The sequence below is a fragment of the Pelmatolapia mariae genome, linkage group LG6 (genome assembly GCF_036321145.2).
Source record: "Pelmatolapia mariae isolate MD_Pm_ZW linkage group LG6, Pm_UMD_F_2, whole genome shotgun sequence".
In the NCBI taxonomy this organism is placed as follows: Eukaryota; Metazoa; Chordata; class Actinopteri; order Cichliformes; family Cichlidae; genus Pelmatolapia; species Pelmatolapia mariae.
Window position 1 is genome coordinate 43,842,233 of NC_086232.1, and position 26,636 is coordinate 43,868,868.

Here is a 26,636-nt window from a genome sequence, read left to right on the forward strand (position 1 = left end):
GCAGTAGGACGAAATCACACCAATAACAGACTTTTGACCTTTTGCCGGTTTTCAGTACAGTATAAAATGAAAGACAAAGATTTGTGTTAATTCTGCTTATTAAACACAATAAATCAATCAGCTGTACTCACCAGTATCTGAGTCACTGTGTAACTGGCATCACGCCCACTAGCTTTTAGTTTAGTTTCAACAAAGCTCTTATGTTGAATCTCGTCTTTCCAGTCTTGCTCCGCCTCTACCTTTAGTTTGTCAGGGTTTATTTCCTCCATCAGGTCTGATTGTAGTGTTTTTGGTGTGCCACCGCAATATATATAGTGGTTACACTTCCAGCTGTTTGTTTTGATTTCACACATGAAACTGACCCACAGCTCATAATAAATGTAACCTTGACCTGATGTCTTCAGAAACTAAAGGCCATTTCCAAGTTTGCGTTCCAGTTTTAGAAAAGGTTTTTCCAGGTCTCCTCGCATCCAAATATTTTTTACTTATTAAACAAATTTCACCCAGAAACCTGTGAAATTATGATTTATAGTGAAACCAATTAATATCTGAGTGTCTGGCTAATTAAAATGTTGGGTTCATACACCACATTTTCACATATATTCCAATGATTAAACAATTTAAAGAGAACATTTGTTCTTGTTTGTTGCTACATAAACAAAATCAAAGACAATTGTAGTGATCTTTGGTCCAATGAATCTGTTTCCAGCTTACCTTCCAGACGTGTGACTTGAAAGGAAAGTGGAGGAGTCGTTTGTGAATGAAACAGCCTGAAGGCCTGAAGCAGCATGGACCTACCTGCGTTTTGTACTCATTAACAGTCGGCTTTATCGAATGAGTCGTCACGGATGAGCTGCAGTTACCTCCCAGGCACTGCCCCTCGAGCCTGCTGCACCAGTCAAATATTCATGTGTAATATTGGTTTAAGACATTTGTTATGGAATAAAATGTTAAAATCATGAAGCATAGCAGTGATGTTTTCTAGAACTGTGTATAGAATTTGGCTGCAATGCAGGGAAAGTCCACCTTTGAATCAAGGAGGGGGGCCTAAGGTGATTGTAGCCACTCCCCAACTCTCTGAATGGTTATTGATCAATGGTCATGACAGTTTGCATATTGATGAACATGAAACTGACCTCAGTCCATTGTTCCTTCAGTGGGCCGTTTCAGTCATTGTGCAAATGTACCGTTTATCAGGTTGGGGAAACCTTAAACGGTGACCTTCTGCAAACATACAGATGACTTCTGTTTGTGACCTTTCACACTCTTATTTGAGCTAAGGTCAGCCACCAGAATCATTACATCGGTTACAGCTTCGATTCAGTTTATATGCTGCTTTACTTCATTATTTCTCATTAACACAGTCTGCACTTATGACGGACAGGAGCTCTGCAGAAGATCAGAAACATGTTGTTGCTCTCCTGGTACAGTGATGCCGCCCTCTGCTGGACACAGTGGAACCACATCAAGCTTGAAGACTGAAATTCTAACCAGTTCCTGGTGTTCACAGGAAATTGTTCATTATAAAGCTTAAAGTATCAAATATTCACAGTGAGAAGGTGAAACAATTCATGTGGTGCTGAGAGTCCAAGTGTCTCCATTCACAAGCAGAAATCATGAACCATCAGCACTAATTAACATCAAAATATTTATTGGATGAACACAATTAAAATCTCTCGTCCAATCAGCATGTAGAACAAAAATTACAATATATACACTCTTTTGTATTTACAGCAGCTGAGGCGAGCAGCCTGTAACGGGAATAAAACCTGAAGCAGGACGAGCTTCATCGTCCAAACATCTCCTGCGAGGCGTAGGTCATGTAGAGGAAGCCGTCCTCATCCTGGTGCTGTTTGTACACCTGAGCCATGGTGAGCGACATGCTGGCCAGCCCGCTGTTGTTGATGAGCAGGTAGAAGGCCTGGCTGGGCAACAGCGCCATGCGGTTCCTGAGGGGAGGGAGCCAGAAGGAGCCACCGTTAATGAGAGTCAGCCTGCAGGCTGTTAGCTGCATCAGCACAACAGTGAAGCCAGCACAGCTGTTCAGTGAGGCGAGCACGCGTCAGCCATGTGCAGATTCCATTTATGATTCGAGCATTTCAAGCATTCGTGCTCACGGGGGGGGGGGGAGTCAGCGAGGGCCGAGTTTAAAGTGAAGCTTGAACCCTGTACAGGTATTCATCTGTCAGAGCCAAGATTACACAAAAGCTGCATTTGTCAGACTGAGGAGCATGTGTGTGATGAGCGACTGCAGCTGGAAGCGCCGGCTTCAGTAAAGATACGATCTTGTACCACAAAACATGAAATGATCCAAAACATTTGCCCCTAAAGCCACCACTTTGACCCTCTGATCAGACTCGAAGTAGAGCCCAAAACTGTCATTCACTCATAAGTAACAAGCTGATGCATGCTTTAAAAGCTGAAAACAAGATTTGCTTCAGCTTCTATATTCATACTCGGGGGGGGGGGGGGGGGGGGGGGGGGAATCATCCAACCGTTGGATGATCCAGTTGCTGTTTCCCTTGAGGTTTGATATCCAGGCCTCATTTCTGACAATCAGGACAAGTCACTAAAGCCAAATCAGCCCATCAGTGAACCTGAGCATGTGGAGCTGGTGTGCAGCTTTCTCAGGAAACTTCCACAGAAATTTATTGACACCCAGACAAGACGTTACAGTGAGTGGGTACGGTTGTGGGGCAGCGAGGCTGAGACACCAAACCTTTGTGTTCTTAAAATAAAACTATAATAAGTGTCTCTATGTTCACATGATTACAACTACTGAAAACTCAATGTTCCAAATGACAAACAGTTACTGGACGCAACTCTGGTTCTGTGAGTAGACGGAGCTCCTTGATTGGCTTGAGCAGCCAGCCTGTGCGCTCTCTGCTCGAGTCAAATCACTGAGTGATAAAGTCCGACTCTCGCAGACTTTACAGAGGTTTAAGGTTTGACAGACATGGATTAACTGTTAAGACATCCTGTCACTTCATGTTTACACAGCAGCTTCCTCAGGCCATCATCACCGTCACAGATCCTGCTGTGTAAGCATGAACAACAACGAAGGGGTCAATAAAAGTGAAACAGCAAAAGACTCCAAGTCAGGGGGTGTCCAAGTCCAGGCCTCGAGGGCCGGTGTCCTGCAGGTTTTAGATCTCACCCTGGGTCAGCACACCTGAATCAAATGATTAGTTCATCACCAGGCCTCTGGAGAACTTCAAGACATGTTGAGGTCATTTAGGCATTAAATCAGCTGTGATGGATCAAGGACACATCTAAAACCTGCAGGACACTGGCCCTCGAGGCCTGGAGTTTAACACCTGTGCTATAAGTGAAACACGTCTATCTGTCGTTCAGACAACAGTGGGGAAACAAGACTCTGGAATAAATGCTTCTCATTTTTAAAATACAAACATTAACTGATAAATTCACCAGGAAAAAACATTTCTCCTCGGTGTAGAACTGAGGCGTGAGTATTGTTGAGCTCTGACTGAGCTCGTGTTAAAGGACTCCAGCATGTGTTCAGTGAAGCTTGGAGGTACCGGTACCTGATGATGGTGACGAACTGCGTCATGGTGAGCTCGTGCGGAACCAGGAACTTGGTTTTGTCCAGCGGAGGCAGATACTTTTCCTTGTCGTACCTCTCGATGATGACCTGCAAGGCGCAGTGAGTGGGTAAGAACATAAAACACACCTTCTCGGACTCCGCGTGAGCCCCACCGCGCGCTTACCGGGACCTTGTTGGGGAACTTGGCCCTGATGCCCGCCACTTCCCGTTTCCTCGTTGCTGTGGACAGAAGAGAGACAGTGAGTTTGCTGGACATCAGTATTCCTGCTGCTGCTGCTCCTCACGGTGGTGCTGGTTACCTAAACTCTTCCTCAGCTTGAACGGTTTGCTGTGCGGCTGACTTTTCTCGCGCGGAGCCATGGTACGTGATGTAGAGCCGGGTCCACATGCGCGAAGCAGCGAGCGCGAGTTAAATAGAGGCTGCATCGCATCAGCTGATTAGCACATGGCAGCATGAGCGCGTGAATGTGCGGATTTAATTAGGTTAGAGTGCGGAGCAGGGCCGGCCCCAGCAGCTTTTAGGCCCAAGGGCAGCAGGCAGCCCCCTCCACCCCTCATCCTGGTTATTAAACAGGATTATTGATAATGTGCCTTTGAGAGAATTTAGAAAATGTTTAATGTTTTTCTTTAAGGACTGAATTTGTTCAACACAGTTACCACGTGTTTTTGTCTTTTCTTAAAAGGAAGGGCGCTTTGCATTGAAACAGTCAGAAAAGTTGTTCACAACCAGAAACAGAACCATCATTTCTTTATTTCCAACAGAAATAATAAATAACTGGTTCTGATCTATATCTCTGCCCAGTCAAAAGCCTCTGGTCCCTTTGTAACTTGTTAAGGGACATTTTCCCAAATATTAATGAGCATGTGTGACACTGGGGATGAAAGAAAATCCAAACTAATTTCAAACCTGTGCACACAAATCTTATTGAATTAAAGTCATTACAGACAATAAAGACTACATGAGCTTTCCACCCTGGAAAAAAGGTCAAATAAAACGAAACCATTAAAAGCCCATGTTGCAGAAACTGGCTTCCTCTGAAGGGTGTCTGGGCTCTCCCTTGTGGAACTGAGGTTGAGGAACACAGGATTTGGGAGGGGTTCGTGGTAGAGTTGTTACTCCTCCACATTGAAAGGAGCTGGCTGAGGTGCCTAGGTGGTTCAGCATCTGCCTCAGATGGGTTAGATATTTAAACTGCCATCGCAGAGAGCCACAGCCAGAGAAGCAGATAGATAGATGGATGGATGGATGGATAGTGAACCTCCTGAGGTTGAGACTTTTCTTTGCAGGAGTCCTGGGCAGAGAATCAAGCAAGGGGAGAATACTCCATGGAAGGGAACCAAGACTGCCTTCAGCCACTGTGCTCTACTTAGGTGACTAGTCTTTAAAATTAGCTGCTGTAACAACCAGCTTTTAGGAAAAATAATGTGCTTATTTTCCTCTTCAGCATCATCCGGGTACATAAACCTGAACCAGATCAAGGTAAATCATAGCAAATTGACTACGTAACAGGCGCTGTTCTTCACTTGGACCTTCCTCTGCCAATCACCTACCACCACCCAACCATGTAGGAAAATTCAGGGCAGGCCAGTTTGAATTTCTAGAATTGTTTCACATCGACTGTTGGAGAAAAAAAATGAATTACTGACCGTAAAAGAATACTTATGATTCTAACTGATCACTGATGACCAATGTATAGTTTTTGTGCTGTTTTCCAACCTATTTTGCTGTTATTGTCTCTTTGTATTCTTATTCTTCTTATTGTTATTATCTTTGTCGTTTGAGTCTATTAATATTTGGCCAATCTAAAGTTAACAGCAGTTTATGAATGGAGGATGCTTACTATTTAAATTGATATTGAAATCAACAGGATAATAATAAATATACATTCAAACATAGAATTCAGATCTGTTTATTTCTTTTTTACTTAATGTTTATTTTAATAAATAAAACAACAATAACAATAATAAGAGAGCTTCAGCTATTATATTTTGAAAATCCGGACAGGATGTGGTTGCTGCGTTCGTTCCGGCAGCTCGACGCTCCGGCGCTTTGACAGCTGGCTCGGGCAGGAGTTGTCCGGTTGATGGACCGCATTTTCCTGCGGAGGATATTTCACTGAAGCGGGAGTCAGCACCGGACTGAAGCCGCCCCGCATCGCTCACGGTCCGGCCATGGATGAGCAGGCGGGCCCCGGTGTCTTCTTCAACACCAGCGGCAGCTCGGGCTTACCCGGCGCGGGGAACGTTAAAGCTCCGCAGCCCGGGGACGGCGGCGGAGAGGCGGCCCGGGCTCAGTACAGCATCCCGGGGATTTTACACTTTCTCCAGCATGAGTGGGCCCGCTTCGAGGTGGAGAGGGCCCAGTGGGAAGTGGAGCGGGCCGAGCTGCAGGTAAGCAGCCTCTCGGTCGCAGGGGGTTTCATTGTTTAGATTGCTAGCAGAACGGAGAGGCGCTGTACCGAAGTCCATTGGAGAATGTGGAAATCGATCTTAAAATCGATTATCGGTGAATACATCGTCAGAGTAAAGTAAAAGTTGTAGTGTTCTTTGATAGAAAGTGTTTTTGCTTAATTCGGCATAGGTTTAAACCAGTGAAATTTATGTTTTTGTGTAATGTTTTTAACTTTTTGGAGGCTAGGTGCAGTTTGCATGTGCCATGTCGCGCACGGGGCTCAGTACGCAGAATGACGCACATTCATTAAGTAACGTAATGTTATGTGTTTGTAAGCGCTTCTTTTCTAATCGTGTTATCGCCGAATTCACGCTCCGATTCGAGTGTTTCTAGACGCGGTGATCGGTTCTGGTTTTACTGTTCGTTTCCCAATGTCAAGCGGGATGTGCGAGAATTGCGTAATATTTTAATGGCAGTTTCGCCTTATGCTGTGTTCGCTGCGCTCTCTGCTAAGCAGGCTAGCTGCGGGTGACATTTCAGTCATTCCAGCCGGCTCTGTGTGGGTGTGAGCAGCTACCTGTCATGCTAGCTTACGTGTGTACTAAAAGCCCGCAGCCAGGTCACCCGAGACGTGTCAGGTTTACCTGAGCGGGGCAAACGTAGATCCATTATCGGACAGGCTGCAGTAACAATCAGTCGTGCTTGCTTTTGTTTGTGGGTTGTTGTTTTTTGTTTGTTTTGTTTTTTACCGGAATCGATTAGTTTCCCAAACCACCCCTGGAGGGCTTTGTCCCACAAAGATCTCTGTGTGTGTGTTTTCAGTTAAACGTGTCCGATAATGGATGCATACCGATAATGGGCGCGTGCACGCTGCGTGATCCCGTCCAGTCACGAAACGTTTGTGTGCAGATTTAAAAGCTGTAACCTTAAACCGAGACCCTGCCGGTGCTTTCCTTTCAGTGTGGAGCAGAGCCTCCGTGGGACAGCATGCAGGGCTCTTTATCCCGCTTTAAGAGGGGGGTCTGCATACATACAGTCAGAGGTCATGTTCAAAAATGAATTCAACATATCTGCAGTGGCAAAGTGAGTCAAAGCATTTCAAAAGGCAACAAAAACATTTTCACTTTAAAATGTTTAGTAGTGTCCATGCTGCAGGAGTTTTTGGTGCTCTCAGAGTTGAAGAGCACAGAGTCAGGCAAAGTTACCTTAAATCCAACATCAGCACTTCACTTTCAGCTGATGTAATGTCCAAAACAGAACATCATAGCGCTGCTTTCAGATGACAGATTTAGTTTATTTTGAAAATTTAAACACAAAAACCCCAAACATCCCTTTTAATTAAAGTTTTAGCCACTTAGTGTCAGACGGCAGATTATTGGTGTCCACTGCCTCTTCAGTTTATTATCCTGTGGAAAAATAAAATGGCTCGAATGAGTCCGCACATATACCTCCCATTAATCCGGATCACTGACACTAAACATGTTTTTAATAACAGACAAATGTAGCCTGTGATGCTCAGCTCTTTGCTTGTTTCTGAGAGTCATCCTACAAAACCAGTTGGGTTAGCGTCATTAGCACAGTCCTTCTTTTCACTCAGTCAAGGGTGAAGTTTTGAATCCAGACTCAGAGACGTCCGATTCCCAAAGACCTCCAACGAGGTCAGAGCTGTGTCTGCACGGATCTGCAGACGTGGAGGTGAAAAGAAGCCTCCTGTTGGGCTTCCTGTTTTCACTGCTCACAGATCAGATCCGACAATCGTAACGGAGCGAAGGTCGGCTGCCTCCCAGCGAGTGCCTCGTGTGTCTTGGGTCACAGTCCCACCTGTCCTCGCTGAGCACCGCCATGGTCACAGTGCTGAATGATATCAGAGCCCACCTTCATGCAAAGTATAAATTTAAAAGAAATGAATCGTTGATGCAACGACTCAGCGTGTAGCCCCTTCTGTAGGAGGGGTAACCTGCAGTGATGTTTCCTGCGTGACCTCATCAATCTGTCTCAGCCCTGTGGAGGATGGACAGACGGCCTCACGCTGACTCTACGTTACGTTGTAGAGGAGCTCGTGGTCGTTTGACTGTAAGCGCCGATCTGCTACCTGGCCTCTGTGGAAACCTGTTTACATGACTGTGTGTTCACCTTGGTATTTTTGGTTGTAATTTATTTTTACTGTAATGGACACACAAGCAGTAGAAGAAGAACGCATCTCTAACTGATGCAGAACATTTGGCGCCGTTTTAGATAATTTAGAAAAATCAGGAAAAACTAGCAAAGCCAAAAGTTCTGTGTGAAAATGTTAAAAATATTAAATATTAAGTCAGCATGAGGTTTGGCATTACCTCAGACAGGTGAGGCTAACATGTCCCAGGTACGCAGGCACTCATGAGCTGCTTGGTTTAGATTTTTGTTGATGAAGAGTTTGCAGCAAATATCGAATCCCAGCGCCCGAAAGAATAGACGAAGGGCTGTTTGCTTCTTTTATTCTGTTGGAGTAAAGTTTTCATTTCCTCTTTCTGGGGTGAATTCCTCGGTGCAGGAGCGACTCTGATGCTTCTGCTGAAATAACAAACGCCAAAACGATCGATGCGATCATATTTAATGGCTGAATTCTCTCCGTTTGCACTTCCAGCAGATGTTTTGTCGCAGCGTTATAAAATCAGAGTGTATCGATCCCTGCCGCGCGTGTGTGGTGCAGGTGAGCGTTTCCTCCTGTGAAGGATGCCGGGCAGTGAGTCAGACCATCTCACGGCGTGTGGGACGCTTCACGCTCATGTCTTATATAAGCTCGAGTCATCGTCGGCCCAGCTTCGCTGACAGCCGTCTCGTAAAGGAATCACTTCCTGTGCGGCGGCTCAGCTGGTGCACCATTTAAACCCCCCCCACAATCAGGTGGCAGGCGTCTCTTTGTGTCTCTCAGCTGTCTGAGTGGCTTTGATGATAAAGAAGACTGTTACACCGCCGCTCTCCACCCGTTTAATTTGTAATTTTCCTTCCCATTGACCTGGAGGGGGTTGGAGGGGGGTGACGATTGGAGCGGGACGGCGCTGGCTGGCCGATGAGGCCGGAGACCAATTTGAGCCGTAAATCCATCTGTTCTGCTGCAGACAGGCTGCATGTCATCACGGGCTGAGAGGGAGCGTGAGTGTCACTTCCTCTGAGGTAATCCTCCGCAGAGGAGAGGAAGAGGAGGAAGAGGAAGCTGGCACACAAGAACAGGAGAGATTACTCACAGTCTATTGTCCACAAACAAAGAGACAGGGCTGGAAGCTCTGAGCGACCGAGTCCCCGTTTCTCGTGTGCGAGTTCACGACACCAGTAAAGACCAGTTAGGCAGGAGCGGTCATCAAAGACGGCGTCTACAAACACCGTCCAGAGGTCCGTTTCAGGACAGCTAGCAGCCACCTATCAGTCAGAGAGGCCACGCCCCATCTAACAGCCACATGTCAGAGGCCACGCCCCCTCTAGCAGCCACATGTCAGAGAGGCCACGCCCCCTCTAGCAGCCACATGTTAGTCAAAGAGGCCACGCCCCCTCTAACAGCCACATGTCAGATATGCCACGCCCCCTCTAGCAGCCGCCTGTTAGTCAGATAGGCCACGCCCCCTCTAGCAGCCACCTGTTAGTCAGAGAGGCCACGCCCCCTCTAGCAGCAACCTGTTAGTCAGAGAGGCCACGCCCCATCTAGCAGCCACATGTCAGAGAGGCCACGCCCCCTCTAGCAGCCACATGTCAGAGAGGCCACGCCCCCTCTAGCAGCCACATGTCAGAGAGGCCACGCCCCCTCTAGCAGCCACCTGTTAGTCAAAGAGGCCACGCCCCCTCTAACAGCCACATGTCAGATAGGCCACGCCCCCTCTAGCAGCCGCCTGTTAGTCAGATAGGCCACGCCCCATCTAGCAGCAACCTGTCAGTCAGAGAGATCACATTTGATTCATTTAGCCCGAAAACTTTGTAAAATCTTTAAAAAGTTCCGGTTAAGCAGTTCACAGATCAACGAGCTTGTCTCAGACGTTTTCGTGTCGTTGGTCTTAACTCTCACTGTCAGCAGCATTTAGAAGCTCTTGAATATCAGTGAGTGTAAGCTGCAGGAACCTGAAGGATGGAGGTGAAAGCACACCTGGTTCGGGGTGAACTGTCCCTTTAAGGCCAAAAAGCTGATGATGCACATCTGCTCGTCCTCATATGAACAACAGATTTCTCTTCGTTCAAGCTCAGCTCAGCTTCATCCCACTGAGAGGAAACAGGAAGTTGTTTTTTTTTTTTCTTTTAAACTCCAGGTCGTCTCTGTCAGAAATATTCAAACCAATCTTGTGATGTTACCGGCAGCCAGTTTTATTCTTCCCTCTGTGCTGTTTTATAAAAATGTCTTACCGAGACCCTGGATCAGGGGAGACCACGGGAATTCTGGGTAATTGTGCAGCTGACGGCCTGTGTGGACGTTACTGCTGATTACACCTTCAGATAAAATAAAAAGTTTTTTTTTAATTCCTGGATGCCCACGTCAGAGCTGTGACACGGAGAAGAAGTCATGCGTGAGCAGGGGGAAGTTTGCCGCTCGGCTTCCTTCCTGTCCGGCCTCCTCTATTTAAAGGAAAAGTCTGGCCGCCCGGCCGGCACACGAGCGGTCACACTGTGGCTGATCCTTTATTATCTGACAGACAGAATAATCAGCGTGGAGTCCACCTCTGAGTGTTAAACGCAGTATTTTAGGAGCTTGAACAGCTGGATGTTTGATCGGTATTTTCACTGTTTGTAGAAGCTGCGTCACAGTGATGGAGGAGAGCGAGGCAGCAGCTCTGGCGTTTTCAGGCGACTCGAGCACAAAGGATGCTGGGACCACGTTCACACGGGTGGCCTGCTGGAGGTCGCTTGGTAGGACTCTGGCTGTGCTCCTCCTGGTCCTCCTCTGTGCGAGGAAGACCAGGAGGAGCACAGGAGGAGCAGACACCTGGCTGAGCAGAAGCCGTCCTCCTGTAACGGCAGGTCTCTGGTTCCTTCTCCACACTCTGAGGCTGAGCAAGACCAGGATCCTCTATTTATTTATTTATTTAGGACAGTACATGTTAATGAACATAAATGTAAAATAAATTACATGAATGTAAACATGCCAGATTATAGCCAAGGGCTAATTTCCATCTGTTGTCCATAAAACATTAAAAAATAGACATAATAATTCATAAAATATTCATAATTCATTTATAATAAAAACTCCATCACCAAACTCACACATACACACCATTCTATTCCCAAATAAAACATTAAAACTATACAACTTATACATGATCACACACTTGATTTGTCCATAACCAGTTTTTAACCTGTGCCTTAAACAAGTTGAATGTCGAGCATTCTCTGATGAACGGAGGAAGACTGTTCCACAGATGGCCGCCCTGGACAGAAAGGACGTTCTGCCCAAATGCTGTCCGTCTGTGGGGTATGAACAAGTCTCCTCGTTTTCCCAGTGAGGGTCGGACTGATATCTGATCCATATATTGATTAGTTTATCTCTAATATTCACCACTGTTGTGTGTAAAATGCCTGTAATGAGTGATCTGTGGGTGTAGTTGCACATGAACGTCGGTCTGCGTCTGGTCTCTGGGCTCGGCCGACCCGCCTCCTGCTGCTCGTCGCTTATTTGACTTTTATGAAAGCGCTGCTGTTGGAGGATTTCCCCTCCAGGCTGCAGGTGTGTTTTCACATTATCTTGTCCTGCCGCAGGTTCCCGGCTCACCTCTGACCTCATGGCGAGTTTGGGAAAGATTCCCATGTTTTGCGTCACCAGTGCGGACGCAGTCATCCTGCTTTATCTGCTGCTGCCTCCAACAAAACCAAGATGCGCTTCTTCAGAGAGCGTTGGTGAACCTGCAGCCTGCTGTGCAGTAACGTGCTGTAATGTAGACGTGTGAAGGTTCAAAAACTCTGATTTATTCAGCCGACTGTAGTCAGACTTATTAACAGGTGGTAGAGCTGTAACTCTGATCTGAGGTGACGGCAGCATTATTCTGGTTGAGAGTGGCGCCTTCGACAGCAGCAGGTGAAGTTTAACTCTTCATGTTGAGACTTGATTCTGCTTCAAAGTGAACAATCGGGGGCAGAAAGAGAAATCTTGTATTTGTAACACATAATATGAAAACTGAAAATTAAAGCTGAGGCCGAGGGATGGGCTGCACAGCTAATCAGTTCTGAAATCAACACGACTGAAAAATGTTCATAATGCGTTGCTGCATGCACGAATCACAACGAACGACAGACGGACAAAACAAACGCAGACGTCTGGCACAGCAGGAGGGAAAGAGCGTTTCCCTCCACACGGACCGTCCTCAGCAGCAACACAGCACCTGCAACAAGCTGCAGCATGATGAACGCATGAGGGCCAAGAGCAACAGCGCAGTGCTTGGTAACTTCATCCATCCATCGTCGGGTTATGGAGGCAGCAGGCAGGTATCCCGGTCGTGCTGTCCGGTTTTCCTGGCAGATCCTGAGGCTTTCCCAAGTCTGGAGTCTCTTCCTGCTCTTCCCCAAACTTGCTCTCCACCTTTTCATTACTTGTAAATAGAGATGGCACGATACCACTTTTTTATGTCCGATACCGATGTCATAAATTTGGAAATCTGCCGATACTGATATGAATCTAATATAGTTAATTTTTAAAACTATAAAACAGTTTTTTAATATCTTGCTGCATTTTGTATAAGTTCATACTCAAGTTTAAAAAAGCAAACAAAACTAAAGCTATGCTGTTATACCTGTATGCAAAAAATACACTGCAGCCAAAATATTTCATAGATCAGCAAAACTGATCAATCTAATAAACTTAAACCTGCCCCATCCTCCCTATGCTGGTATTTTAAAGAGTACTTAGTGGAAATATTAAGCAACCTAACTAATAGGGTCGCCAACTCCCAGCAAAAAAAATAAAAAATAGGGAACCACCCCCACCCTCTGCCTCATAATGCTTAATCGACGTAATCAACTTTAATTTAATACGCATGTAAAAGAAAATGCACAGAAATCAATAATTTTTCTACAATAATTCAATAGATTCAACATCTTTCTTCAACAGAACTGCAGACTGCACAGATGCTTCCCAAAGGAAAAAGTAATATAGCTTACTAGGATATATTAGACTTAATAGTTACTATATACAGTAATGGACTTCTATACATTTTACATCAGATTAAAACTTTGGTTTTGGTTCTAGACATTTTAAATAAGAATAAGAAAGAAAAGTATGTCTTTGTGCCCCCTTTTCCCTGTTCATGCCCTATCGGCCCCCCTGGCTAAATTTTGCTAGATCCGCCCCTGCACAGTTACGTCAGCTGCGTAGAAAAGGATCCTGGTGTAGAAAGTAATATTAAATACATTCTAACAACAGCTTATCAAGCTTAAACGTGCTGCTGTTGTTCAGCCGCTGGTTTCCTCTTTCTGGTGCAAAGTCGGCGATAAACAAACAAGAGAGACGATCAGCTGATCATTGATCAGTTTCATGATTGAAGCAGCAACAGGAGAGGGAGGGGGAGAGAGGCAGTTGCTCCATGTATCGGTTGTTAAGCTTAACGCGGGAATGCTTTACAAACACTCAAGAGATGAAATGCCGGTTTGGTAGCGAGGCTCCAAATGCTCAACCAGACCCCGACAGGTCTGGCACGCCACAGCCGCTCTATCACGAGACGCATACTCCTCCGACGTGCTGAGGTTATGAGCTGAGTTACACCATGTTGCAAGTTTTGTGAGGCGCTTTTGTGATATTTAATGGATCGATTACATTTTTTATTTCTCTCCGATATCCGATCCAGTAATTTAGGTCAGTATCGGACCGATACGTAATATCGGATCGGTCCATCTCTACTTGTAAACAGAGATGGGCAGTAATGCATTACTGTAATCCGATTACTTTTTCAAGTAACAAGTAAAGTAAGGGATTACTATTGCAAAGAAGTAATTAGATTACTGTTTCTTTCCCGTAAGCACGCTGTGTTATTGTGTTACCAATCCGTGATTTTGATTGTAAGAGTGTCTCATGACAATGACATCCGAGCGTGTGCAGATCAATGGATAACATGGAGTGATGGAGAGCGTATGACCATGCAGCATTTAAAGCGTGGAAGTACTCACATTACTTTGAGTTTGATTCTGTAAAAAAGTGACACAAACATCAGCGTCCGCTGTTCACTCTGCGTGGGAGGAAAACTTCTTTCTACAGCGAAAAATGAAACTTCAAATCTGAGCGAGCAGCGAGCACGCTGCCACGGGAACGTGACATTCACACAGTCTCAGTGATGCTGCAGGACAGAGCTCTGATTGGCCTGACGGTTTTTCTCACTTGATAAAAACTAATCAAAGGTTAGTCAGCCAGAGCAGCATCTCTCTGCTTTGTGTCTAAATAATGCAGCATGAGAAGAAGAGCAGCTAAGTGTGTTATGTAACGCCGAGCTGGACCATCCTCCGCCTTTAGCGCAGATGAGCTTCGACAACAACACTTCCTCCGTCTCTTTGCGCGACAACAAAAACGGTCCCCGGCCTGGATTCCTGCAGCTCAGTGCGTTCGTGTGAAGCTGCCGTATGAGGAATGGCATGCACACCTGCTTGTTTTGCGGGCGTTGGCGAATGTCGGCCCAAGCCACGCCTCAGCGCTGTAACCAGGCTTTGTTTAAACAGGCCTTTAGCCAAAATCTCTCCTAACAGGAGCGCCCTCAGCCTGACATGCTTACAGCACCAGACACTGTTTGGGAAGTCTGAAGTAGGAATCATCTGATCAGATCACAGAGGGTCAGAGGTCGACCCTCAGATAAACTGGAGCCTTCTCATGATGCGTTTGGGTGTTGTTGGGATATTTCGACTTCTCTCCACTGAGACAGGGAAATCAATTCAGTGTGATAACACAGTGAGCTGTCACAATAAGATCCGTGCAGGTCTCTGAATACTAAAAAAAGGAGCTTCAGGGCTTTGTTTCCTCCTCTGACACAGGAGACACTGGAGCATCCTTTATGAGAGAAGAGGAGATGAATCTGTCCCACGCCTGTTGGGCGCGTGGGTTCATCACAGAGTGGATTTTGGGGCGTGTGGGATGAAAAAGAGTGAAAAATTACAACCATTGGTACCTCGAATCACAGAGGTTGTTATTTTGACACCAAAGAAAATGATGTTAAACAGAAATGGTGGTATGACAGGTTGCCAAGCAACACATATTATTTACATACGTTTTGACATGATGGCTGCTGCAACATGAGGCAGAGCGAGCTCGCCGCGACTGTTAGATAAAAACATGAGGAGCGTCATTACTGCAGGGCTCAGCGGGTCAGGGATGGAGATCCGAGCGGGTCGATGGCGAGGGAGCGTCGCTGAACTGAGAGGAGCAAATATAGCGAAAACCGGAGCAGAGCAGCCAGAACGACGGGCTTCAGGCCTCAGGAGGAGCAGTGTGGATGGTGTGATAAACCTTCGCTGTTGCTCTTTCTCAATTATTCATTTATTAAAATTAGGCCTGGGCCATATCATACCGCTCACAGTAATACCGGTGTAATGTTGGGCAACGATAAGAAGATGAAATATGGGTAAAACGCGCCTGCACAGTGCCTTTGTTTTCATACGCACATGGTGGAAAAAGCATGGCGGCGACGGAGAATGAGAAGGGCGAAAGCGGATCGTTGAATGAAGCAGATGAACCAGAACTGGTTTGTAAAAATGCTGCAACTCCAGTGGTGTGGAACTGGTTTAGCTTTCGTCCGTCAGATACACAACAAAGCACTGTTTTTGCTAGAGCATGCTAGCGGGCCGTCGTTATTACCGTGTTTTTGGAAAATACGGCAGACTTAAAATCAATCCTTTGATTTTTCTGAAAATCGACAGTGCCCCTTATAATCCCGTGTGCCTTATGTATGAACTCTGGTTGTGTTTACTGACCTCGAAATGATTTTATGTACACGGCGCTCGAAAATCTGTCAAATGTTTTAGTACGACTTTGCTAAGCTACGAAGCCGCACCGCTTGATGGATTGTCGGAGCATTACGGCTATCGTAGGCAGGAGCCTCGCGGAGTGATACGTACTGTGCTTCAACATAATATTACCGTATTGTGTGTGTATAACCTCTTTTTAAGTTTTGTGGATGTTATACATGGTTATGCTGAGGATATGTCGGCCAGTTTCCACTGGAAATGCCTTTTGGTTAAACTGTCAGCAGGAATTTGCATTTGCACCGTTACAGTTTTATATAACTTTAATGCACATAAAAAACAGCTGCTTGTTTAAGTGAAAATACATTGATGGGTTTTTTGCACTAATAAAGTTGTGGAGTTGTAAAGTATTTTGTCTCGTGTCAATTATATCGTCAGTTATATCGTTATCGCAAATTTTCAAATGTATATCGTGATAAATATTTTTGATCATATCGCCCTGCTCTAATTAAAATGTGTTTGTCATCTAACGGTGAAGTCTGTGCTGCAGGAGAGGAAATCAAACTAGCCTTAACTCACATTTTATTTTGGAAATCTTAAAAAAAAAAAGATGAAATTGTGAGAGCGGGGTCATGCGGGTCATGCGGGTCATGTGGGTGTGTTAGCCGATTCCTAGATTCCACAAAGGAAAGTTTGCGTTTCCTAATGAAGGACAGCAGAAACTAGAAGAGACAAGACGGGGAGCTGCTCGGCGTTCTCGCTCTAGATGTTCAGACTCTCTCCTCCCTCTTTGTTCTGCTCAGCCTTCCTCCTCCTCCTCCTCTTCGAGGGTTTATGTTGTTCTAATTAAAGTCTGGTCGGCTCCCGAGCGGCACGTCTGTGGTTGACGTTCCCTGAGGGAAAGCGGCGAGTGGGCTTCGTCACACCGTTATTCCTGCCCCCCCGCCCACCCCCGCTTTGCTTTCTGCCTCTTGCTTGATCTCGTCTCCTCTGGCATCATATCAGAGATCTTCTTCCCGTCTTCATCCGTCTCATTTATCCCCCCGCTCCTCCTCGCCTCCTTTGTAAAATCACTCGTGGAGTTTGGTGTTATGGCGATGATGCCAGCGGCGTGGGCTGCTCCAGTTTGCCGCAAATCTTTGTGCAAAACAGAAATGAGACGACAGGAAGATCGTTACAGAAAATGAAGGAGGCTTTGTTTTCCCCCGCCTCCCCGTGTCCTCCCGGGCCCGGTGTCTCCTGCAAACATCTGAATGTTTCCAGTCTGTGTTTCGGAAAAGTAGCTGAGTCTCTTCTGTTAGCTCGGCACAGTAAAGACCGGATATCTCCAAAAGTTGATTCTGTTCATCTGGACGTGGCGTTTTCAGCGGCAGAAACGTTTCAGGTGAGAGACGCCCTGATGGGTAACGCAGGGAGGGTTTATGGAAGCGCGCGTCTCTAAAGGAAAGAGGTGCGGCCGATTTTAGTGTGAGGTGGGACTAAATGAGAGCTTCTGGGCCAGAACGCACACGCTTTTTTATTGGCTGCTTACAGCATCATCATCTCCATCATCATCCACATTTTTCTTTCCCAAGATGTGCTCTGACCCAGGGATCCCCCCCCCCTCACTCAGCAGCTTTCCTCTCCTCCACCCTCCCTCCTCGTCTCCTGGAGGAATAATCCCCTCATTGCTCCAGATTTAAGCGGAGGGAAATCCCCCTCGTCCCCAGTCCCAGAGTGCTGTGTTTGCTTAATGCCCCCGCAGCGAGGGAGGAGGGCTTCAGTTTGAGCTGCTGCTGATGGAGGTTAAACGGGGCCACAGAGTGTTGATAGCTGTGTGACCTTTTTGTCACACGGAGGCTGACAACTCGATTCTTGCAACTCACATTCTCTCTGCGGCAAATCCAGAACAAGTTTTCAGATGGATTTCAGTCTCTCGCTCTGCTTTTGCTTCCAAGAACGTAACCGTGCTGAGAAACGAGTAAACGCAGGGACCGCCATCGCCGTCGGCTGTTTTTGGCTCAGTGTTCGCCGCCTGATACACAAACTGTTTGTCTCTGTACATCATTTCAGCCTTCATGACACCTGTTTATAACTCACCTGTTTAAATTCTATTAAGTATTAAAGGTTGCATTATTAGGGGGCGTGGCCTCTTTGACTGACAGGTGGATGGTGACACAGGCGCAGTTTACCCAGCTCACCGACCTCTGTCCAGTCACAGTCTGTGTTACATCCAGAGGTGTCGCCCCCTGCTGCTCAGATGCAGATTTAAGCCTCTGAATATCTTGTGTGTTTGATAAAGAGCGTGATTTGAAGCAGCAGAATCGTTTGTTTTCATACTGAATCTGCATCCCGTCAGGATTCGGAGGTCTCGTCAGTGATCTGTGAGTTTGTTCTGTGCGATGAGCCGCTCAGCTGTGCGTCCTCCCACGCCGCCTGTCCAGCAGGATGGAGGTGTTGCTTGTGTCTCACTGAATCTCAGAGGTGAAGATTCCGACTGCTGCAGCTCATCAGGAGAGAAATGTTCACTGCTGGATATTGACTTTCTCCACAAATTACATCAGTTAGTCAGCCGTCATCCCACAACACTTTATTCCACCCATACTGTGGAAACTAGAACCTCTATTTATCGGCTTTGTACAATCCTACTATTTTCCTCTGTGTGTTTATGGTGTGTATGAGTAACTAACTGCACATACGCTGAGCTGTTTATGTCCCAGGCATCTGAAAGAAAAACGATTTTTAGTATCAGTCCTAAGAAATCAGTCGGGCTGTCTGCAAACGTTCGTTCTGAGGCGAGAGGCTCACCTGTCCGTGTCACGTGCAGGTGTCTGCGCAGCGAGCCAAACTCATGTAAACTTTCACCGTCGACTCAAATAGACGAATCTGTGACCTCCGTGGTGAAAATCCTCAGGCGGGATTCTTCAGACGGTCAGTAATGTGGGAGGAGTTTGTTGATGCAGATGAAGGTGACTTCCTGGGAGGGACAGAAAATATGTTCCTGTGACCGGACTCCAGCCGTCGGACTCCTGCCCGTCGCCATGGTGGCTGCAGATATTTGTGGCTTTCCAGCGTGATTAGACAGATGCGAGTGACATGCGAACGCATCATCACACCAAACGGCGAGATCTTCGAGCTTCACCTCGATGTGACAGGAGCAAAGCGGTGCGGTCAGGAGGTCGTTTGAGGACATTTTGGGATCAGCCCACAGATTCGGTTGGACTCATATCGTCACTTCAATTAACACAGCTCACAAGTCACTGCTTCCTCCTGTGCTTTTATTCTGAAGTTTGGGCTGAAGCGGTCTGACGTTTCCTGCAGCGTCTGCGTCATTGAACCGTTTTTAATGCACGACTGCTCTGCCTGGAAATAAGCAGCCGTGCATCAGCTTTAGTTTTGGTTATTAAGCAGCTGTTTGTCCGTTTTCACTGGACTAGCGTGGCGTTTATATCAGGAAGTGCTGGCGTGCACACTGAGGGGCTTCCACTGGGATCAGCTCGCGTTCCCTTTTATGTTTAATTAGCAGATAAGGAGTCGCTTTTATGAATGAAAGCGGCTCCTTTGAATTTGGCCTCCCTCTGCGATCCGATGTGGAGCGCCGGCGCGCTTCTATAAATGAAACAAAGGCTGATGGGAGTTCTGAACAAGTGGGTTACCCAGTTTGTAGAGTGAAAGATCCTCTGAGTGGCTGCACTTCCTGCCAGATGGCTTCGTGTCAGGAGACTAGATATCCACCTGGATTTAATCCAGAAGGAAGTTTTATTTAAAATTTTAGCTTCTGAAACAGAAGTGAAGGTTTGTACCTGTGACCTCCGTCAGTCTGGAAACTCTGAGACTCACAGGAAACAAAGTGCAGCCTCTGGTTTACAGTTTATAGAATAATTATCAATAAATCATCAAATCAATGCCCCAAAATCAGCAGTGAATCCATCCTTTTTTTCCTCAGAGCCACAGAGCTCCAGTCCATCCTGGAACTGTTAACTATCATGATGATTTTAAATGATGACAGCTCAGTACAGACCCACAGCAGGTCCTGAGCCTGAAAGCCAGAGTGGAAATGTCTCTGCTGATCGCTCTCTGACACTCAGGAGAGAAGACGAACACCGTCCTGGCTGAAATGTGGGCTCCTTCAGAACAACGAGCCTTTTAACGTTCTGGTAACTCTGCAGTTTGGGGTGCACGCTCAGAGATGCGCCAACGGATCCTTCCTTGTGAATAACAGGACAGGGCTAACCTCTGTACCGCCGCGCTGTTACAACTTAATATACAAAACCTTGCTTTGGTGTCACTCACTGAAAGGATGTGGAGAGAAAACCAGAATCTGAAAATGAGTTACAGGCACATGCGCAGCATCCACAGAGGAAGTCATTCCACGGCCAGTTCAATTTTATTTATGACGCGCTTTATATTGTAAGGACCCTACAATAACACAGAGGAAACCCCGACAATCAGAGGACCCACTTTGAGCAAACAGACCCAGGCCATCGTGGTTAGCATATCAGATGACTTTCAGGCTAACGGGAGTGAAAAGCAGCGTGACTGAAGCGGAGCGCGAGGCCGTCAGACTCACCTCTGGCAGGCAGCTCGAGCAACATTCAGTAAAATCTATAATTATGAGTGAAGACGCCCCCGACGCGCTGCAGATGCCTTCCTACACAAAGGCCCTGAAACATCCCACCAAGTTCACCGCCATCCTCAGACGCCATGGCAACAGACGAGCGAGCGTCACAGGGCTCAGGCTCTCATCTCGACATCTGCATCATCAAAGGCTGAACGAGCTCAGGCTGAATACCTGCTTCAGTCACACCTGAGCTCTGCTTTCAGGAGGACAGATGAACCTCAGTGGAGGCTGAAATTGCTGCTTCTGTATTTTACAGAAAACAATCTGTCACTTTATCAGATAATCAATAATAAATAATAATTACTGTGATTAAAGATGTTTTTTGGAAGACTTATTATTTACATACGTTACAGATATAATTTGGTAGCAATGTCAGGTGTTGTAAACACTACAGGCCATTTTTATTTCAGTCATAATCAACTGTCAGCCTGCAGTTCCTCTGCTGGGCAGCAGGGGCAGCAGTGAGTCAGTCCCATGGACTCCCATGTTAAAACGTTACAGTAAAGTAACCGTGTTTACGGCCTGATACACAGACCGTTCGGTCTCTGTGGATAATTTCCCCTTCATACCACCTGCGCAGGGAGGATGTTGTTATAACTCACCTCTAAAGTTTGCATTTATTAGGGGCGTGGCCTCTGACAGGTGGATGGTGACACAGGCGGCTGTAGCCGCTAGCTTCGCCTCAGCTAACTGTTCCTCTGCACCGTGTGTGTGTTGCTGGAGCGTTTTTAATGCAATTATCTGATCACTGATTCGCTACGGTTCCTCCTGGAACCGTCTCGTAGGTTGTCTCAGGGACTCGGATGTCTCGGCTGTTTTGCGAACGCCTCGGTGTCCCTCTGGATAATTTGGAGGGGAAGGCTTCTGCTTGGCCCTGAGACCTGGAAGTGACAGAAGATTATTTGATGATGACGGGGTTTTGGGGTTGGATTTTTTTTTTTTTAGCTGTTCAGTTCATTTTTTAAATTTTTAGATGTCTGTTTGGCCTCAAACACAGCAGCTGCCCAAAAGCAGCTGCTGACCGGCTGATTATCAGCAGCCTGACAGATGACCGCAGCAGCAGGGCCGTCGCTCATTTTCAGAAGGAAAGTTTCCCGTCGTCGAGATGCAGATGCATCGATAGCCTCGAGTGAAGAGCGACCCAGTTCATCGTGTTTGACATGAGTGGAGCGTCCTATTTCCTGTGTGTGCGTGTGTGTGTGTGTGTGTGCGTGCGTGCGTGTGTGTGTGTGTGAGCAGCTGTAAAATCAGCAGCATCGTCAGCTCAGACAGAAACACTGAAACACGACTGAAGTTTGGACGATTCATCAGTCGACAGAATCGTTAAACAATCGTGTTTGATATTTTGTGAAACAAACTGCTGAAACCCCAAATTTTGATGTTTGGGATAAGAAAAACGTTAAAAGGACAATGTTTAAAATGGAAATGAAGTCAGAGTATGACCTCACTGACAGGTTGACATTTGAAGGCAACGTGTCGGAGGCTGAAGCTCATCCTCATTGGCTGCGATTTATTTATTTGTTTTTAGCAGAAACTTTTCTGGTTTTGTGTTGTAACCTTTTAAAATCCGAAGCATCAAATGATTTTTGCAATTGGTGTTTAGATGATTTGAACTTCCTGCTGCGTGCTCAGTCATCCAGGTAAGGAAATCCCGGGGTTGGCTTGTGTGGACGCGGCGGTTTCACTGGGAGAAACGTTTCGTTATCATGCAGGTGACTTCTGAACAAGTCTGTTCTTCAGTCTTGACTTTAGTTTGTATTTCATGCAGTGGTCTGTTTGGAGACGTCCATGTTTTTAAAGCTCGCGATGATGTCAGAGATCTTGGTGACGGGCTGATGTGGTGCTCTGGTCTCAGCTGTCTGTGAGCAGCAGCTCCTCTCAGCCAGAGTTGCATCATAAATGCCTCTGAATGTTCACTCGGTTGATAAAAGTGATAAAAGCGGCTGCAGCGTCGCCGCTCTGCCAGCTGGATGTTTGCTGTGAGCTCTCATGTTAAATATAACAGCTGACCTGATTTTGAAGCAACTGTACACACAAACAGACGATGAGGAGGAGGAGGAGGAGGAGTGTCGGCAGTGTCGGGAGGTTTGAGGATGACGTGGGCGCCGATGTGCTGGATCCAGCAGGGGAAAAGCTGAGTCCCTGCATGCAGCGCCTTTCAGCAATCTCTTAAACGGTCGCAGTCCAGGACGCTCACTGAGACGCTTCAATATCTGATTGGCTGTTACCTGACTGCACTGTCAGGTAACGACACGTCGTCATGCAGCATCCGCTCATGACAATAACCTCATTTTATTAAACTAGGCACAACTAGGTAATCCTCATCAGCCAATTAAAATGGAGCTCCGCCTTCTTGAACTTCCTGTTACTACAGTAACCTCACAGCAGCCATGTTATTGGTCACATGATGTCATTAAAAATGTGCCAGAGTGCTCCAACAGCACAAACAGTCCAGGGGTCCAGCTAGCAGCTACAGCCGCCTGTGTCGCCATCCACCTGTCAGTCAAAGAGGCCCCGCCCCTAATGATTCATGCAGTCATACAGGCTGTAAACATGTTTATTTCTGCTGTAATGTTGGTCTGTGGGGACTGAATCGCTGCTGGAGCCTCCAGTGGACGTTACAGGAACTGCAGCTGTAATGTTCCTCAGCCAAGTCTGCGGGTGGGGTCAACCCTGACGGCAGGTGGGTCACATGGTGCCTGTTCCCACGCTGCGTGGTAGGTGTTAGTCGGTCACAAGTCTCCCATCAAGTCCTGCAGACACCCAGTCACCCATTTCCCAGGAGGCTTTGGGGCCCTCAGGCTTAAGGATGTGGGGCGATCAGCCTGTTTCTGCTTTATAGAGCAGCCATGTGTTGGTGACTTCCTTCTGAGTGAACACGATGAATCAGGTTTTGTTATGTTATTGTTCGTTATATGTTTGTTAGGTTAAGTTATTTATGCTGCTGATCCAGGATCAGACCGCAGGACTGAAGGTGCTGGATTATTGTAGATTTCCCACCAAACCGCTGCTGACCCCTGCATGCTGTTTGTGTTTTACTCAGAGGCTAACTTCAGTGTGGGCTCCTGAACGCACCACAGTGCAGCTGCTGAGTGTCACGCTGTCAGTCTGCACTGTAACGAGCCGACCATTGTGACTGTGCAAACGGCGCCGCGTCGTTCCCCGCTGAGTCCCGGTGGAGTTGGTCGGTAATCCGTCCACAGCCGTCTTCGCCGTGTTTAATGGAGATTAGATGTGTTTATGGACCTCCTGAGGCTTCGTTAATCTCGTCGCTGCTCGCTGTTCGCTCGCTTTGCTTTTTGTGTGCGTTTCTGTCTTTAGCCTCATTCAATTAAGTGAACTTTGGTGTTTAATCAGACACGCAGCAGGGACTGAAGCTGCATGTCTGCAGTGGGAGAATATGTTAAAATGAAGTTTAAACCTCGGCCCCGCCTTCATTTGGTGTTTCCTCTGCTCGCAGGCTCAGATCGCCTTCCTGCAGGGCGAGAGGCGGGGCCAGGAGAACCTGAAGAAGGACCTGGTGAGACGAATCAAGATGCTGGAGTACGCTCTGAAGCAGGAGAGGTGAGATACTTTTACCAGGGTCACATATTTCACATGCAAACACTTTGATAAGGAAACAGTCGAATCCTCTCTGCCCTGATCTGAACTGAGTCAAAGGAAAACGTTCGCTCACGCTTGAGATGCGATGTTGGTTTGGGAGAGACCACGGCCGTAGAAACACGGGGGTGTTCCTCCCGCTGCCAACAAGAATGATCAGTCAAAGTCGTTCATAAACATGTCCTCTGCTTATGAACGTCACTCAGAACTGAAATATGAACCTTTTTAAAGCAGCAAAGTTTCCAGCTCATGTTTTAGTTCCAGGTCCTGGTTTAGTTGCCATAGTGAAGGAGTTTCCATTCAATTCAACTTTATTTATACAGCACGAGCAGTCGCCTCAAGGCGCTTTATATTGTACAGTAGATCGCACAATAATAGATACAGAGAAACCCAACAATCATATGACCCCCTATGAGCAAGCACGTTGGCGACAGTGGGAAGGAAAAACTCCCTTTTAACAGGAAGAAACCTCCAGCAGAACCAGGCTCAGGGAGGGGCGGGGCCATCTGCTGTGATTGGTTGGGGAGAGAGAAGGAAGACAGGATAAAGACATGCTGTGGAAGAGAGACAGAGATTAATAACAGGTATGATTCAATGCAGAGAGGTCTGTTAACACGTAGTGAGTGAAGAAGAAACACCCAGTGCATCATGGGAATCCCCCAGCAGCCTACGTCTATTGCAGCATAACTAAGGGAGGATTCAGGGTCACCTGGTCCAGCCCTAACTATATGCTTTAGTCCAGCTGAGAAGTAATAAATGCATGAAGCCCGAATGAGATAAAGACGTTTGTGATATCTGTGTGTGTCTGTCCTCAGAGCCAAATACCACAAACTGAAATATGGCACCGAGCTGAACCAGGGAGAAATCAAACCTCCGAGTTACGACTCAGGTAGGAGTTTTTCTGACTGTTTTTCCCGTCTGCACAAATTCAGCCTCGTGTTCGGTCAGAGGCACAAAAATCACAGTTTAAATTTACGACAACACTAACCCATCTCACACTGCATGTATCCTACATGAAAATGTAATTAATGTCTGCACTGAAGCCTTCAGTCGCCCCCTGCTGGCCATCACAAAGAAACGCAGCATTAGGATGATCTTCTTCACGCTTGCTGTGGTTCCTCTGCTGCTTTACACTCGACTTGTGTTTCTGTCTCTTCACTCCGCACCTCTGAGTTTGATGCTGGGAGAAGCCTCTCTGCTGCCTCCCTGTGGACACATCAGAAATAAACTGGGCCTTTTATTCATACAGTCATCTCGTCTGTTAACGTGTGAGGGTTCCCGGGAGGACATATTTCAGGAGAGGGGCATCTGCAGCACGATGCTTTGGGAATTCACGAGTGGATGGACGGAAACACAAACGTAACGTGTTCTCTGTTTCAGACAACGACAACGAGGCTCCGAGTCCTCCGAACAGCAGCCATCAGCTCAGCTGGAAACAAGGACGCCAGCTGCTCCGGCAGTGAGTGCACACACACACACACACACACACACACACACACACACACACACACACACACACACACACACACACACACACACGCCTTCAGACGTCCAGTGTGTCACAGGATGGCTGTGTGTGTTTAAATGTTTCTGAGAGAGAAGCAGAAAGTCAATCGTCTTAATAGAGATTAACACTTGTAATGAGAATCACACACACTAATCCACTGAGACCAGCAAGAGTGTGTGTCTGTGTGTGTGTGTGTGTGTGTGTGTGTGTGTGTACTTTAAATGAGAGACTATAAAGAACATTTTATCACCAAAAGACAAAACAGAGAAACTAGAACTGACTACAGGTGGAGATGCGTTCACTGCCTGAAATATTACGCAGTTAAAACCTTTTCAACACGAGTCAGTTTAGCTCACAGGAGAGAACAGTGAAAGTTAAAGTCCTCTGATGCTGGAAAACCCTGACGGTGCATCCTCGTCACTCAGTCTTCACCAGCAGGTGGCGCTGTGTCTCTGCGTGATCGGACCGCTCCATCACTCCGACGCTTCTGTTAGCTCCTCAGACTCGTGCGTGTGTGCAGCTCTGTGTGTGTATGTGTGAGTGTTTGTGGTGACAGTGAATGGAGGATTGTGTGAGGCGTCAAGACGTCCTGCGATCGGAGAGGCTGGTACAGATGGGAGGGAGGGAGGCTGGACTGTGTGAGAAACACACTGGGCGTTATTCAGGCTAGACCACAGCGCTGCTCTCAGGTCAGCGGGGTCGAGGCTCGGTACAGTACGGAGATTTAAATTGGAACTTTTTGAGTTTAAAGGAGCTTCGCCCGAGCGGTTTGTTCAATTCGGACTCAGTAAGTACAAAGAGGTTTGCTCCCACCGCAGGCAGCATCTTTCTTTACGATACTCTAAAGTCCTCCAGAACTGGCTGGAACTTGACTAACATCCTTTCTCCCCCTGCAGCAGACGCAGCTTTGACTGCAGATTTGAAATCTGACAAATAAATAAAATCAGCAGCTTGTTCAGAGCTGCTCGAGCACAGTCAGGTGTTTTCTTCCTGTTTGTATGCTCGCACACCCTTACCCGCTCTGAGTCGGCCTGGTTTTGGAAACTGCTGCTGCCCTTTAAAGAAGCTGCTCTGTTCATATAAT

General features: G+C 46.8%; 2 protein-coding genes across 3 annotated transcripts in view; one reads left to right on the top strand and one right to left on the bottom strand.

The window, feature by feature from the left end:
* Positions 1–1,657: 1,657 nt before the first annotated feature.
* map1lc3c (microtubule-associated protein 1 light chain 3 gamma) lies at positions 1,658–3,968 on the bottom strand. Its single transcript, XM_063477127.1, has 4 exons — positions 3,865–3,968; positions 3,729–3,784; positions 3,546–3,652; positions 1,658–1,949 (listed from the first exon to the last, which is right to left on the bottom strand). The coding sequence occupies exons 1-4, from the start codon at positions 3,923–3,925 to the stop codon at positions 1,787–1,789; spliced, it is 387 nt and encodes a 128-aa protein (XP_063333197.1). The 5' UTR covers positions 3,926–3,968; the 3' UTR covers positions 1,658–1,786.
* Positions 3,969–5,596: 1,628 nt separating this feature from the next.
* strn (striatin, calmodulin binding protein) overlaps positions 5,597–26,636 on the top strand; it is a 31,635-nt gene continuing 10,595 nt past the window's right edge. For both annotated transcript variants that reach the window (XM_063477083.1, XM_063477084.1), the window contains exons 1-4: positions 5,597–5,956; positions 23,906–24,009; positions 24,861–24,934; positions 25,426–25,504. In XM_063477083.1, coding sequence (XP_063333153.1) covers positions 5,738–5,956; positions 23,906–24,009; positions 24,861–24,934; positions 25,426–25,504 — 476 coding nt within the window. In that variant the 5' untranslated portion in view covers positions 5,597–5,737. The remainder of the gene's footprint in view (positions 5,957–23,905; positions 24,010–24,860; positions 24,935–25,425; positions 25,505–26,636) is intronic.

Bases quoted from the DNA above. Each gene is read 5' to 3' on its own strand.
- map1lc3c (XM_063477127.1), bottom strand. From the start codon at position 3,925: ATGGCTCCGCGCGAGAAAAGTCAGCCGCACAGCAAACCGTTCAAGCTG. The intron at 3,785-3,864 runs GTAACCAGCACC...TTCTGTCCACAG, and splicing joins CAAGCTGAGGAAGAGTTTAG to CAACGAGGAAACGGGAAGTG. The intron at 1,950-3,545 runs GTACCGGTACCT...CCCTCCCCTCAG, and splicing joins CAGTTCGTCACCATCATCAG to GAACCGCATGGCGCTGTTGC.